Here is a 15,849-nt window from a genome sequence, read left to right as displayed (position 1 = left end):
TGACATGTTTTAGATAATGAGATATGCCCAAAAAATTAATAGAACAAAAAGATCAATCGTTTTATAGGCGTATCGCCGGATCGTTCGAACCAGTTGCGATAATATGATGGAGCTTAAATTCTTTAAAAAGAAGGCTTAATTTTTTTTTTTTGTCGAATGTTAGTTATCTCGAAAATAACTTTCAGTTTAATAACAACAAATTTGAATATTCGAATTTCTTTTGCCTATAACTTACAACTCTTTCTTCTCAATTTACTGACATTGTAAAAGAGTTTGGCATAAAAGACATAGAGTTAGATACTCTTTTTAGCGAATTCTTTGTCTTTCAAAGTTTTTGCGGAGTTGAAAAAATTATCTAAGCCATGAGGAAATATAGATGAAGTCCTTAAAAAGTGGTACTTTCTCACAGTTTGAAAAAATATTTAATTTTGTTTTTTCAATACCACACTCAAACGAAGAAACAGATCCTCTCTGTATAAAGTAAGTATAAAGTTTGTTTTCTGACTCAAAGAGAGAACCCGGCTTCTAATTAAAATTTTTGAAACTAAAACTAAAACTTTTCAAACTAAAAGTAATTTTAAAATGAAATGTATACAATTCTTTGACTATTTAAACACTGAAAATGGGAATGATCTCATTTTTGCTATTCAAGAATGTCATAATAATAATAATAATAATAATAATAATAGATTGGCGCTTACACAAATGTTAGTGTTTGGCCGAGCTTCTCCTCCGATTTGTGGCGTGCGCCTTGATGTTGTCACACAAAGCGGAGGGACCTACAGTTTTACGCCGACTCCGAACGGCGATCAGTGTATCATTTCAGTATTCTAGAAAAGATTAATTCCATTATTTTATGTCGCCAAATTTGAAAACAACGTCAAGAATGTTTTCAAAAATGCCTGATAAAGACGAAACAATAACAACTAAAAAATTTTAATCAAAGTGTATGGCGGGACGGGGTTTGGTTTGGAAAATTACCGAGCACAATAATATTTAAACTTGTATATTTGAAACTGAATCTCAATGCTTATTTTGTCGGTGTTATGTGATTTATGCAACAATTACTAAAATACAATGTTGGTCTTATTTGCTTGGGTATGTTCTTTTTAATGAATATACATTTTTGGGATTTTAGTAAACTAGGACTGAGTATTTCATGTTAAAGCAAAACGATGTTAACTTAAATTTATTTTTAGCAATTTATTAATTTCATTAGACCCGCAAACTCGTTATCCGCCACTATTCGATAAAGTTTGTATCTCAGTTTATTTGCCACTCCTCTTAGACTTTAAACAACATAATTTTAGCTGCTGGAAAGTGCAGGTTTTGATGAAATTTTTTTTTTCTGGCCTACTGGGAATTTCATTTTCCTCGAGTAATTCATTTGCATTTTATCTCGACCGAGACAAATTCTTATATTTTCGTTTTGAATAGAGAAAGCCTGATTCATTACCTTTCCAATGGTATCCCATTTTTGTAAATAGAGTAAGAAATATTGAACTTATAACGGAATTTTGTTGACCCAACTTGACTTTTTTATCGATATTTTCCACGCCCATAACTAAAAAAAAATATATTTATTTTTAAGTCCATTTCTGTCAGTTTATAATTCCTTGTTATAGGGAAATTCTAAATATCAATTTTGGGCATTTTAGCCTTTGTAGTTAGTTAAATATTTCAGTTTTTGCATTTTTAAAAATTGCAGTTATATAATAGGGTGGCATGACAGTAACTATAAATTACCAATTTTTTTGTAAAAAGCTTCGCCTATCTTATAACGTACCTTGTGCAAAATTTCATTAATCTATCTTCAATAGATTTCGAATTACAGAATTAAAAGCAGCTAGATGGGTCAAATCTTACACTGTGCGGCGATTGTATTTTTATGAGAAGCTGTTTTTCATGGCAGAAATACACTCGGAGGTTTGACATTGCCTGCCGAGGGACGACCGCTGTTAAGAAAAAACCTTTTTTCTATATTTTTGCGATGTTGCTTTGACCAGGGTTTGAACCCAGGCGTTGTGGAGTGGAAGCGCGCACTGCTTACCACTACACCACAGCGGCCGACAAGAATGTCATAAATATAAAATAATTTATTGGCTGTATAATGATGTGTACCCTCATGTTAATATTAATAACACTTATTTTTTATGAACCATATTTTATCTATATACCAAAATATTTTTAAAAATAAGAACTCTGGCGTTTTGATGTTACTGTTACTCACATTCATAATTTTTCTTTGAATAAAAATGTACTGAAAAGTACTAGTACAAGCACTGTCGGACAGGCGATCCTTCTTATCTATCATGTTTGCCTACAACATCCTATCTGGTAGCATTCAATGCCAAGACATTACCAATCTCTTCAAATGGAATTAGTCAACTTTTCAATTACGTAGTTGTAAGCTTTTTATTGAGGCTACATACAGCATGCATACAATGAGCCAATAGCCAGAAATATAAGGCTTTGTAATTCTCATGCCACACTTTTAAATTTTAGTGATGATAAATGTAATGTTAAACCTAATCTTTTTAAAGTCTATAATTAATGCATAATTAAACATTGTCTTGAGTTAGGTAATAGTCTGTAAGAATACTATTTTCTGTAGACTAGTGAATAATGAAATAAATAAATGATATGTGTAGAAAGGCTCTCGAACATTTTGGCTGTTTTACAGAGTATTTATAAAACAACTAATTTGTTAATGTAGTAGTTAGTTGTCTTTATATTCAATTAAAAGTTTAGTGAGCAATCTACCGATTTTGAGAGAAAATAAGTTAGGAGCTTTCTACGTTAAGGTAACGATATTCAAACTTAAAATTGTTTAACACTCAACAAACTTGTTTGCTACTTCATTTTGTTAGACAGTGTTTGTTTTTAAAAATAGTAAGTCGTTTTTTTTTAATGCCTGTACCACGAAATTCCGTTCGGACCAGAAACAGCAAAGCTTAAAGAAAAAATTCGATTTAAGTTTTTAAAGGGTGTCGACAAAGTTTATTTTCCTCAAAATCGTTTGGAACAATTTGAGCTGTCATCCTGTAAACTAAGCTCATTTATTATCTTTACTTACAGATCCTTTGCAACACTGGTTCGGCTCGCGAACGACAATATGCCAGAATTATTCAACCAGTCCGTGATCAAGGAAATTTCTTACTCTGCAGTATTCTATTGGGTAATGTGTTGGTGAACTCTACATTCACTATTCTCTTGGATGGATTAACGTCGGGTCTTTTTGCTGTTATTGTGTCCACGCTTGCAATTGTTATATGTGGTGAAATCACACCTCAGGTTAATTCTTATTTCATTTGACCTCTCAACTTCTTATATTACAATATATATAATATACCCACCACAGGCTGTTTGTTCTCGTCACGGTTTGGCGATAGGTGCTAAAACAATTGGAATTACAAAAGTAGTAATGGTGCTCACATTCCCAATGTCATATCCGATTTCAAAAATGTTAGATTGTGCGTTGGGTGAAGAAATCGGTAATGTTTATAATCGGGAGCGTCTAAAGGAATTGGTGAAGGTATGTAAAGACAAATGCTCATTAAAACTGAAAGTAGCTTTCACTTTCACTTCTGTGCCATTATACTAGGTCACAACTGGTGTTAACGATCTAGATAAGAATGAAGTCAATATTATTTCTGGTGCACTGGAGTTGCGTAAAAAGACTGTATCCGATGTAATGACACATATCGATGATGCTTTCATGCTATCACTTGACTCTGTTTTAGACTTTTCAACTGTGTCGGATATTATGAAGTCAGGTTTCTCCCGTATACCCGTCTACGATGGGGATAGGAAAAATATCGTTACCCTGTTGTACATTAAAGACTTGGCATTTGTTGATACCGATGATAATACCCCATTACGTACGCTTTGCGAGTTCTATCAGAATCCTGTACATTTCGTTTTTGAGGATATGACTCTGGATCTTATGTTTAATCAATTTAAAGATGGTACGATCGGCCATATTGCATTTGTACATCGCGTAAACAACGAGGGTGACGGCGATCCATTCTATGAAACAATCGGTCTCGTAACTCTTGAAGATGTTATTGAAGAGTTAATTCAGGCTGAGATTGTTGATGAAACGGACGTATACATCGACAATCGCACGAAGGTGCGTCGCAATCGCAGCAAAAAGCAGGACTTCTCCGCTTTTGCTGAACGTCGTGAAAATCAAAAAATACGCATTTCTCCACAACTCACACTGGCCACGTTCCAGTATTTAAGTACATGTAAGTGTGCTAAAGTTTATGTTCACAGCCATCTTTATGTTCAATGTTTATTTGCCAAGCTTTAATTTATTTAATCCATCCATAATTTGTAATTTTCATAGCTGTCGATGCCTTTAAAAAGGAAGTCGTTTCCGAAACAATCTTGCGGCGCCTACTTAATCAAGATATTATCCATGCCATCAAGTGCAAGGGTAAAAGCAAAGATGATCCCCGTCTGTTTATTTACCAACAAGGAAAGGCAGTGGATTTCTTCGTACTTATTTTAGAAGGACGTGTCGAAGTAACTGTTGGTAAAGAGAATTTACTCTTCGAAAGTGGCGCATTTACTTACTTTGGTACCGCAGCACTTCAACCAAATGTTGTTGTTGGTAAGTAATCAGATACTTTTGAGTCAACTAAACAAATTTGTTTAATTAAATATTTATTTTAATGCCAAAAGACTCGCCTACTCAACAATTACGTGGATCTATTCAGTCATTGAACATAGATGCCAAGATTCGCCAGACATTTATACCAGACTATTCGGTTCGTGCAGTCACTGATGTCGTCTACATCGCTATAAAGCGTAGCCTTTACTTAACTGCCAAGAAAGCGACACTTTTAGAAAAGACCCGCAAGAGTGGCATTGAAATAAACAGTGAAATAACTGATGATGAAGTGGAAAAGGTAAGTTCATAAGCACTATGATAAATGTGTTTTTACTTACGCTAGGGATAATATTTTAATTGATAGACTGTAGGAAACATAGGGATAGAGTGTGTGGTGTCATACCTACATTAGTAAGTAGTTGGTTTTCGGTAACTGGTGTTATCAATGGGACTAAAAAAAAAACTTTTGTAGTATTAATGAAGCGATTTCGCTTTCGGAGAATACCTCTGGCAGAATGGTAAGCGACTTGAAAATCTATGTGTTAAGCCCTATGTGTCGTACCAGATGATGTTAATCAATGTTTCAAATGCTGTTAAAAATGTTCCGGTGGCCAAATGAAATATCTATTTCTAGAGTCAAGTTATGGTAGGTCACCTGTAATTTGGCGTATAGTTTTTTAAACTCAAGTTCTAATTAAACAGCTGTGTCCATGAAACAAATGTACAAATTATGAACTGGCTCGAAAAAAATGTTTTTAATGGTCCATAAATAAATAAAAAAGGTGTGTTTGGGTCAGGGCTGCAAACCGCTCCAAAAATTGAAGCGGTTCTATTCAGTTGTTGTTGTAGCGGCTACAACAACCCCGCCCAGATCGGTTGGTATCTCAGTCGTTGTCGTCAAGTTCCACTAACGGCAACCCTAGGAAGCGTACAGCTTCTGTGGGATTTGTCCACAGGGACAAGGCCGTTAGGGTTGTCGGGTTTTCCGGGCATGCGAAGAGATGTTTCGAGTCATGTGGGGTCTCTCCGCATGCCGGACACTCATTCGGCACATCCTCATTCAACCTACTCAAGTAGGAGTTCAACCTGCTGCAGTAGCCTGAGCGAAGTTGTGCGAGTGTATTGCGTGTCTCCCGAGGCAGATGAAGCTCTGTCTCGTCTATGTCCGGGGGTGGTATGCCTAGAACGGCATTCACAGCTCTAGAGTCTACATAACTCGAGACTGAGTCCCTGTGAATGCCGTTCAGGGCCTGTCTGTACGCTGTCGGGTCCAGAGGTTGCTTAATGAACCTCTGGACTTCGTCCGTCAGTTCATATAGATGCCTCCTGACGTGCCTAGGCGAGGGCTCCTGTGCAAGCAGCTGTCTGCTTGGGTGGCCACTTCTGTGGCTCCCGATCAGGAACTGCTTGCAGAGCATTATATTATGCTCCTTAACTGGGAGCATTTGCGCCTCGCCGTGCAAGTGGTGTTCAGGCGACCTCGGGAGGCATCCCGTCGCTGTCCTAAGTGCCGTATTTTGTACCGTCTGTAGCTTCGTCCACTGCGTCCTACTAGTCCCTGGCGACCACACTGGCGCTGCGTAGTTCAAAACCGGCCGGCCTATTGCCTTGTATGTTGCCAGCAACGTTTCTTTGTCTTTGCCCCAAGTACTGCCGGCTAGCGACTTGAGGACCTTGTTGCGGCTCTGTACTTTATTGACAATAGCGGTTGAGTGCGCAGAGAAGGAGAGCAGGCTGTCGAATGTTACTCCGAGTATTTTGGGGTTATTCACCGTCGGAATTGGTGTGTCATCGACGTGAATCCCCAGCGGTAGCCTGACCTCCTTCGTCCAGGTTGTGAACAGGGTCGCGGAGGATTTCGTAGGGGAGAGGGCTAGACACTTTGCAGTGAAGAAGCGAGAAAGTTCGGAGAGATAGCCGTTTACTTTCGAACACAGGTCATCAATTCCATTCCCAGTCGCCATGATCGAGCAATCGTCGGCGTAGGAGACAATCGAGACTCCCTCTGGTGGTTGAGGGAGCTTTGAAATGTAAAAGTTAAACAGTAGCGGGGAAAGGACACCACCCTGAGGAACCCCCTGTTTTATTTTTCGCTGCTTACTCGTTTTGTCTCTGAACATTACCGACGAATGTCGACCACTTAGATAATTTGCCGACCACCGTTTGAGCCTCTGTGGGAGAGAGGAGGCCTCTATATCTTCTAGTAGCGTGGAATGGCAGACGGTGTCAAACGCCTTTGACAAGTCCAACGCTACTAGAATCGTTCTCTCACAGGGACGGTTACGGTTAAGGCCACGAGTTATCTGAGTGTTTATGGCGTTAAGTGCTGTTGTTGTACTGTGCACTTTACGGAAACCATGCTGATGCTTCGCTGGGGTCAGGTGGTTTGTGAAGTACGGGAGTAGCAAGGCCTCGAGTGTCTTCGCTACCGGGGAAAGGAGTGTAATCGGACGATACGAATCTCCTTTGTTGGCAGGTTTCCCCGGTTTGAGCAGTGGGACCACTCTCCCCACCTTCCAGATGTCTGGGATGATGAGAGTGGCCATTGACAAGTTGAGGACCTCCGTTAGGTACGCTACCCCCGCAGGACCCAAATTTTTCAGCATCAGCATGCATATTCCGTCGGGACCCATGGCTTTGGAGGCTTTCGCCTTCCCGATGGCCACCTGAACTTCACCGCAAGTGAAAGCAAGGGGGGCACAAGTTGTTGGCAGTTTGTGCAGCCTTCTGGTCACTCGACGCTTGGCTTTGTCCACCGGAGGATGCAGTATGAACTGCCGGCTAAAATAGCTCGCGCATCGCTCCGGGTCCGACGAAGCATGGTCGCCGAAGGAAATTTCGACTCTGTCGTCGTGCTTCGTCGGATTAGACAATGACCTCACGGTTGACCAAAGCTTGCTCACACCAGAGGTGAAATTACAAGTCTTCAGATGCTCCTCCCACTTCTTCCGCTTATGTACGTTTACAAGTTGCCGAATCTCCGCGTTGAGATCCCTGATACGGGGATCTCCGGGATCGGCCTGACGAAGGCTATCACGCTCATCGGCTAGAACAGCCGCTTCGGCAGGGAAGTTTGGACGTGGGTCCGATATACACCCTGCCGGTATGAAGCGAGCTGCAGCAGCAGTGATAGCCCTGCGGAACTTACGTTCACCGAGATGGACGTCGGTTGGTGTGGGGAGCGATGCGAAGGTGTTTTCGGTAAACTCCGCGTAACCTTTCCAATCAGCTTTAGAAAAGTTGATATAGGTCCGGTGTTTGGCGGAGGCAAAGTCGGTTGGTTTATCAATCGAGATGACTATGGGTAGATGGTCTGATGCTAGAGTCAGCATAGGTCGCCACGTTATGCTGTTTATCAGACCAGCGCTGACTATTGTGATGTCTGGCGAGCTACTGCAGTTACCCATAATCCTGGTGGGTGCGTCGTCGTTCATTGTGCAGAATGTCGAATCGTCTATCTGCTCAGCCAAGTCTGTTCCCCTACGATCGTTTGACAGGCTTGAGTGCCAAAGATCGTGGTGCGCATTAAAGTCACCTACTACCATACGGTTTTCACCTCTGAGGAGCGCACCTATATCAGGGTGATATCCTGCCGGGCAGCAGGTGACAGGGGGTATGTATATGTTAAATATTTCGAGCTCGACATCGCCTGACCGGATAGCGATGCCCTGACATTCTAGGGTGGTATCCCTGCGGTCGATGTCTGCTTCGATAAGACGATACTGCACGGTGTGGTGCGTGATGAACGCTAAGCCACCACCATTATCTCGCTCGCGATCTCGACGGTGCACGTTGTACCCGGCGCAATTCAACAAAGCAAAACCAAAACACAAAACAAAAGGAATCATTTCTTTAGTGCTCAGCAAATTGAGGTTTTCTATGAAGTTAGCAGAATGATTCAGCTGCTTCAGTAGATTTATGTACATTGTGTGTTTGTATATTTACGTATTTGCAAAATGCCACGTACTATGATATGCACCAGGGTTGTTGCGAATATTATTCCGAAATAAAAGTCTTTTCCGGATAATAGATAAACCACCTATCCAAGTTAAACAAGTTTGGTAGTGAAAGAGGACTAAAATAGCTTTAAAACTTAAATGTCTAAACGAGGAAAGCCACATATTGCACAGTATGTACATACAACCCAGGGTTGATGCGAAAATTCACATTCGCATTCGCAACCGCGGAGATTCCGCATTAATTTTAACATTCGCATTCGCTTTCGCATTCGCAATAATCAATGCGGAGCTTATGCGAATGCGAATGTTGTGCAAGTGCACCGATAAAACGTATATCTGGCAAACAATATAACAAACTGTAGCCAATATTTTTTGCCTGTGGTCGTTGGAGTATTTGTGTAACAAAACTGGTCAAACTTTGATAAAAATGTCTTTAAACTTATTATTTCTTAAGCTATATAATCGAGCAGTTGTACAAGTTCCCACTTCTAATTGACCTTTGACGTACGTCAAAGAGAACATAGCCCTTTTAATAATATATATTTTTTGTTTTCTCTTCTTTAAATACCTGCATTTCTTTCTTTATTATGATTTTTTTTTGGACCAATCTTAAAAAAACTAGTAGACTAAAAGAAGAAAGTGTGCGCTGTAATTTTAAACCAAATTTTCGTGATTTGCTCTTGATGTTACATATCGTCACCTGAAATACAAAAAGTCGTAACTAATAAAAAATTCAAAGTTCAGTTTTTGATTGATATGATGGATTTCATCGAATTTCAACTCCCACATCAGTTACGTCTTTTTGAATTTCAGGTGACGATATATTCCAAGGCGACTTAATATAAGGTGATAGCAGGAGTACAAAAACAAAAATTTACATGTATTTTGTTTATGCTTTGGCGGCATAAACTGTCAAAATCTGTAAGTGTGTGTAGAAATTCAAACAAAATTTTTCAATTTGATATCAGAAGCCGTGCGGCGAAACACAAACCAAAATCAGCTGAGCTAGTAACACCACCTTATATTAATTCGCCTTGATATATTCGTTTCAATCATTTCAAATGTGGCTCTTTGGGGAATTTATTTTAAGAAAAAATTTTAAAAACAGTTATTTTGTTTACTTGTCGAGCAATATTTTTTCATAGATATATATGTACATTGGATCCTTGCCCAAAGGCCTCTGTGGTAAAACTCTCCCCTACGTCTCCCTTCTTTGCTATTTAAAATGAAAGATTTTAGCTCCTACAATAGGGATTTCCAGCAGAAATCTTCAACATTTAGCTATAAAGAGAATCGATGCTGAAATATTTAAAAAGCTATAGGTCCGACCTTTAATTAGGTAAGAATTACGTAACTATCTGAAACCCTCATCATTCGTGATTCCAATAATTCAAATGATTATAAAAAAACGGGGTGCTTTTTTAAAAAAATAACAATATTCTGATCCGATTCGGCTGGCAGCCAGGATCTCAAAAACAGAATTTTGTTCAAAATTTTCATTCCTGGAAAATAATAATATATTTTCCATATCCACCTATTTAGCTCGCTATAAGCATAAATTCTTCAAACCAGTCGCAGAAGACCCATTAAAAATGAATTACAAAAACTAAAATCGAAAAAAACGCTGATGACGTTACAAGTTCCGCAAATTCTGAAACTGCTAAAGGAATGAGAATGAAGAATTCTTTTAAAAAAGCTTCAGAAAAACCTAACACATCTGGTTTGGTTTGTAAGCGCTGTTANAATGCGAATGTTGTGCAAGTGCACCGATAAAACGTATATCTGGCAAACAATATAACAAACTGTAGCCAATATTTTTTGCCTGTGGTCGTTGGAGTATTTGTGTAACAAAACTGGTCAAACTTTGATAAAAATGTCTTTAAACTTATTATTTCTTAAGCTATATAATCGAGCAGTTGTACAAGTTCCCACTTCTAATTGACCTTTGACGTACGTCAAAGAGAACATAGCCCTTTTAATAATATATATTTTTTGTTTTCTCTTCTTTAAATACCTGCATTTCTTTCTTTATTATGATTTTTTTTTGGACCAATCTTAAAAAAACTAGTAGACTAAAAGAAGAAAGTGTGCGCTGTAATTTTAAACCAAATTTTCGTGATTTGCTCTTGATGTTACATATCGTCACCTGAAATACAAAAAGTCGTAACTAATAAAAAATTCAAAGTTCAGTTTTTGATTGATATGATGGATTTCATCGAATTTCAACTCCCACATCAGTTACGTCTTTTTGAATTTCAGGTGACGATATATTCCAAGGCGACTTAATATAAGGTGATAGCAGGAGTACAAAAACAAAAATTTACATGTATTTTGTTTATGCTTTGGCGGCATAAACTGTCAAAATCTGTAAGTGTGTGTAGAAATTCAAACAAAATTTTTCAATTTGATATCAGAAGCCGTGCGGCGAAACACAAACCAAAATCAGCTGAGCTAGTAACACCACCTTATATTAATTCGCCTTGATATATTCGTTTCAATCATTTCAAATGTGGCTCTTTGGGGAATTTATTTTAAGAAAAAATTTTAAAAACAGTTATTTTGTTTACTTGTCGAGCAATATTTTTTCATAGATATATATGTACATTGGATCCTTGCCCAAAGGCCTCTGTGGTAAAACTCTCCCCTACGTCTCCCTTCTTTGCTATTTAAAATGAAAGATTTTAGCTCCTACAATAGGGATTTCCAGCAGAAATCTTCAACATTTAGCTATAAAGAGAATCGATGCTGAAATATTTAAAAAGCTATAGGTCCGACCTTTAATTAGGTAAGAATTACGTAACTATCTGAAACCCTCATCATTCGTGATTCCAATAATTCAAATGATTATAAAAAAACGGGGTGCTTTTTTAAAAAAATAACAATATTCTGATCCGATTCGGCTGGCAGCCAGGATCTCAAAAACAGAATTTTGTTCAAAATTTTCATTCCTGGAAAATAATAATATATTTTCCATATCCACCTATTTAGCTCGCTATAAGCATAAATTCTTCAAACCAGTCGCAGAAGACCCATTAAAAATGAATTACAAAAACTAAAATCGAAAAAAACGCTGATGACGTTACAAGTTCCGCAAATTCTGAAACTGCTAAAGGAATGAGAATGAAGAATTCTTTTAAAAAAGCTTCAGAAAAACCTAACACATCTGGTTTGGTTTGTAAGCGCTGTTAAAGCAACGATCTCACCATTATGCTAGATTCTTCAAGTGAACATGAAAGTCAGGAGGATACATCCGACATTTGCAGCCCCGATGCAATTCTAATTACTTTTTATTAAATAAAATTTTCAATTTTTAAATTCAAGTACTAAGTAAAATAAACATTAAAAATTACTCNCTTTAAACTTATTATTTCTTAAGCTATATAATCGAGCAGTTGTACAAGTTCCCACTTCTAATTGACCTTTGACGTACGTCAAAGAGAACATAGCNAACAGAATTTTGTTCAAAATTTTCATTCCTGGAAAATAATAATATATTTTCCATATCCACCTATTTAGCTCGCTATAAGCATAAATTCTTCAAACCAGTCGCAGAAGACCCATTAAAAATGAATTACAAAAACTAAAATCGAAAAAAACGCTGATGACGTTACAAGTTCCGCAAATTCTGAAACTGCTAAAGGAATGAGAATGAAGAATTCTTTTAAAAAAGCTTCAGAAAAACCTAACACATCTGGTTTGGTTTGTAAGCGCTGTTAAAGCAACGATCTCACCATTATGCTAGATTCTTCAAGTGAACATGAAAGTCAGGAGGATACATCCGACATTTGCAGCCCCGATGCAATTCTAATTACTTTTTATTAAATAAAATTTTCAATTTTTAAATTCAAGTACTAAGTAAAATAAACATTAAAAATTACTCACTTTTAAATTTTTTTATTTACCTAAATAACTTAGTTTACTTACCTGGTTATTTCTTAAAAATACCTGACATCCGCATTCGCATCCGCGGATGTTAGCTGTTAGACATCCGCATCCGCCTTCGCATCTGCGGATGTCTAAAATTTCACATTCGCAACATCCCTAATACAAACCTTTTATGAGCGAAACTAAACGATACTATACAATATTGAGCGTTTCCAATCTGACGCTATCTATGCAAACAAACACAGTCTAGTCAACTGTCATTTTCTTCCTTGAGCGGAACGTACGCAAGGTACCCATTCAGACGGGGCCATTAGTTTTCGTGCACTTGATCTCAGAAAGCAGAGCAGAAATTTTCAATTTTAATTATCACAAATAAAAAGGCCACTTTGTAGCTCATAACCTCTACTATTACTACCTTATCTGAAACACAGGTTGCTATTAAGAAAAGAGCTCGTCATATTTTTCCATGTATTTAAAATTGAGTGACATTTAGTCTTTGGTTGTGGAAGAGTCCTAAACTAACTGTCACCGTGGGTTACTTGTCAGAGGAACATCCCTTGCAACTGCATGGACAACCAGCTGCCAAGAAAAATAACTACGTGTAAGTGCAAGATTCAATAGGTTATTTCCCTTACAATCCGGACCGGATCCGGTAATTAGAGAATAAGCGAAAAGTTTGCTGTCAAAAATGGAACATAATTCAGCAGTTCCGGAGCGCAAAAAACCACATTTCGTGCCCAGAATTTGAGAAACAGCTTATTCGCGTTGTTTTTGTTTTCGTCACTTAAATGCAAACTCTTGGAAATTGAATTGCTGTTTCACAAATTTGATTTTAGGAATATAAAGATTGAAATTGCNATTTTCTTCCTTGAGCGGAACGTACGCAAGGTACCCATTCAGACGGGGCCATTAGTTTTCGTGCACTTGATCTCAGAAAGCAGAGCAGAAATTTTCAATTTTAATTATCACAAATAAAAAGGCCACTTTGTAGCTCATAACCTCTACTATTACTACCTTATCTGAAACACAGGTTGCTATTAAGAAAAGAGCTCGTCATATTTTTCCATGTATTTAAAATTGAGTGACATTTAGTCTTTGGTTGTGGAAGAGTCCTAAACTAACTGTCACCGTGGGTTACTTGTCAGAGGAACATCCCTTGCAACTGCATGGACAACCAGCTGCCAAGAAAAATAACTACGTGTAAGTGCAAGATTCAATAGGTTATTTCCCTTACAATCCGGACCGGATCCGGTAATTAGAGAATAAGCGAAAAGTTTGCTGTCAAAAATGGAACATAATTCAGCAGTTCCGGAGCGCAAAAAACCACATTTCGTGCCCAGAATTTGAGAAACAGCTTATTCGCGTTGTTTTTGTTTTCGTCACTTAAATGCAAACTCTTGGAAATTGAATTGCTGTTTCACAAATTTGATTTTAGGAATATAAAGATTGAAATTGCTTCACTATTCCTTAAAAGCACCAAGTAAATGCAGGCAACATGTAAACACAAAACCGCTGATATGCACTTTGACGCTTTATCCATTTTTACCCGGAGAAAAAGTCCGGGCTGTTTCGGGCAAGAAGAAGAAGACACTTACGATCCAATACGTTCCAATTTTCGCTCTCTATTACCCATTTTGTTGAGCACGGGAATGATTTCTGGGCTATTTTGGGCACCCGCGGCATCCCGCGTTACATACGGGAAAGAACCTAATAATAATAATAATAATAATAATAATAATAATAATAATAATAATAATAATAATAATAATAGATTGGCGCTTACACATATGTTAGTGTTTGGCCGAGCTTCTCCTCCGATTTGTGGCGTGCGCCTTGATGTTGTCACACAAAGAGGAGGGGTTTAACGCCGACTCCGAACGGGGATTGTATTTTTATGAGAAGCTGTTTTTCATGGCAGAAATACACTCGGGAGTTTGCCATTGCCTACCGAGGGACGACCGCTGTTAAGAAAAAACCTTTTTTCTATTTTTTTTTCGATGTTGCTTTTACCAGGGGTTGAACCCAGGCATTGCGGAGTGGAAGCACGCACTGCTTACCACTACACCACAGCGGCCGACAATAATACAATAATACAAAGTTGGATAAATATTGACATTTGGGACATCCGACTGCCTTTTAAGGTTGCATTTGAGAAGGAAAGAGAAGGCGGGTAACAATTTCGTCTCCTTTTTTGAAAAGGTATTGGTGAAATGCGTTTTTTGTAGAAAATTTGAATTAAAACAGATTCCACTTGCTTCACGGCGCCTAATAAGATATTTTGCGTTGGCCAATACAAAAATAGCGTTTAAAAGCAAAAACGGCGTGTAAAGTAAAGATTTTTAGTTTGAATTGAAACGAATAAAGAGCAGAATCCTCCTCACACATAGGCCAAGAATAGTAGCGCTGTGATACCATATGGAATACTAATCCCTTTCGATGTCATAAGTTTTACCGATGGTCTTATTTCCACCTGTGAGATCTCTGCCAAGCGTGCGTAATATTCTTCTATGATCTTGCAACTTCAACATAGGTTCGATGCAGTGTTGCCAACTCGTGGGATTTCGCCCATAATTTGGGATTTTCGCACCATAAAAGGGCGCGTGGGATTTTGCGTATCATTATGGGATTTTTAGCTAAATACAATTTTATGGTTCTTTGGGTTTTTTTTTTGTATTTGCTGCTCATTCCAACATGACGGGTGGGACATTTAAACTTGTTTTTCCTCAAACTTTAAGTAATTTCTCTTTAACCCTTAATTTGGCAAGTTTCAAACTGTTAATATCTGAATTCAAATATCAGTTTAATACGAAACTAATAACGTAAAAAACTTAGTTATATGGTTTACACAGAAAATTTTCATATTCCCTAAGAGTGACGGCTGAGACAACGACAACACCTACCTCTGAGTGGATGGATTCGTTTGCCATTTTAGGCAAACTTTATATCAAAATATTTCTTGCATAGCGGCTTTCTCTAATGTAGTTAGTATAATGATAAGGTCTATGTATGCTTTTATGGCATTATTATATGTGAAAAAAACACTTTAAGCTTGTGACGGGTGGGACAGTATTTTGTGACTAGTGGATCGAGTCACTATTCAGCGCACATAGGATTTTTGCACTTTTTTCCATAAAAGCATGAATTTCATATTAAAGCCGTTTGAAACTTGCTTACACTAAATTTGTTTGGGCTGTAGAACTGTATACACAAAAATATTTTACACCCAAATTCACAAAAAATAAAGAACATTATAATTGCTTTATAAATCGAGAATTTGTATGAAAACGTCACTCTGTAAAGCTCTTTAAACTTATTTTATTTTTTATGAATAAGACCGTTAGATTAAACAATACTGAAATTTTTACGAAAATTTGTTGAGTTTTCCTA

At 37.8% G+C, this 15,849-nt stretch overlaps 1 protein-coding gene across 2 annotated transcripts in view; it reads left to right on the top strand.

Moving 5' to 3' along the window:
- Positions 1-15,849, top strand: part of uex (metal transporter uex) — a 132,621-nt gene that overhangs the window by 109,338 nt on the left and 7,434 nt on the right. For both annotated transcript variants that reach the window (XM_017624873.1, XM_017624810.1), the window contains exons 4-8: positions 3,079-3,294; positions 3,362-3,535; positions 3,605-4,250; positions 4,352-4,618; positions 4,690-4,916. In XM_017624873.1, coding sequence (XP_017480362.1) covers positions 3,079-3,294; positions 3,362-3,535; positions 3,605-4,250; positions 4,352-4,618; positions 4,690-4,916 — 1,530 coding nt within the window. The remainder of the gene's footprint in view (positions 1-3,078; positions 3,295-3,361; positions 3,536-3,604; positions 4,251-4,351; positions 4,619-4,689; positions 4,917-15,849) is intronic.

Source organism: Rhagoletis zephyria, unplaced genomic scaffold (assembly GCF_001687245.7).
Source record: "Rhagoletis zephyria isolate East Lansing unplaced genomic scaffold, Rhagoletis_zephyria_1.1 Rzeph_scaffold_00003, whole genome shotgun sequence".
Lineage (NCBI taxonomy): Eukaryota > Metazoa > Arthropoda > Insecta > Diptera > Tephritidae > Rhagoletis > Rhagoletis zephyria.
The sequence above is the reverse complement of the archived record's forward strand: the minus strand, read 5'-3'. Positions and strand labels throughout refer to the sequence as shown.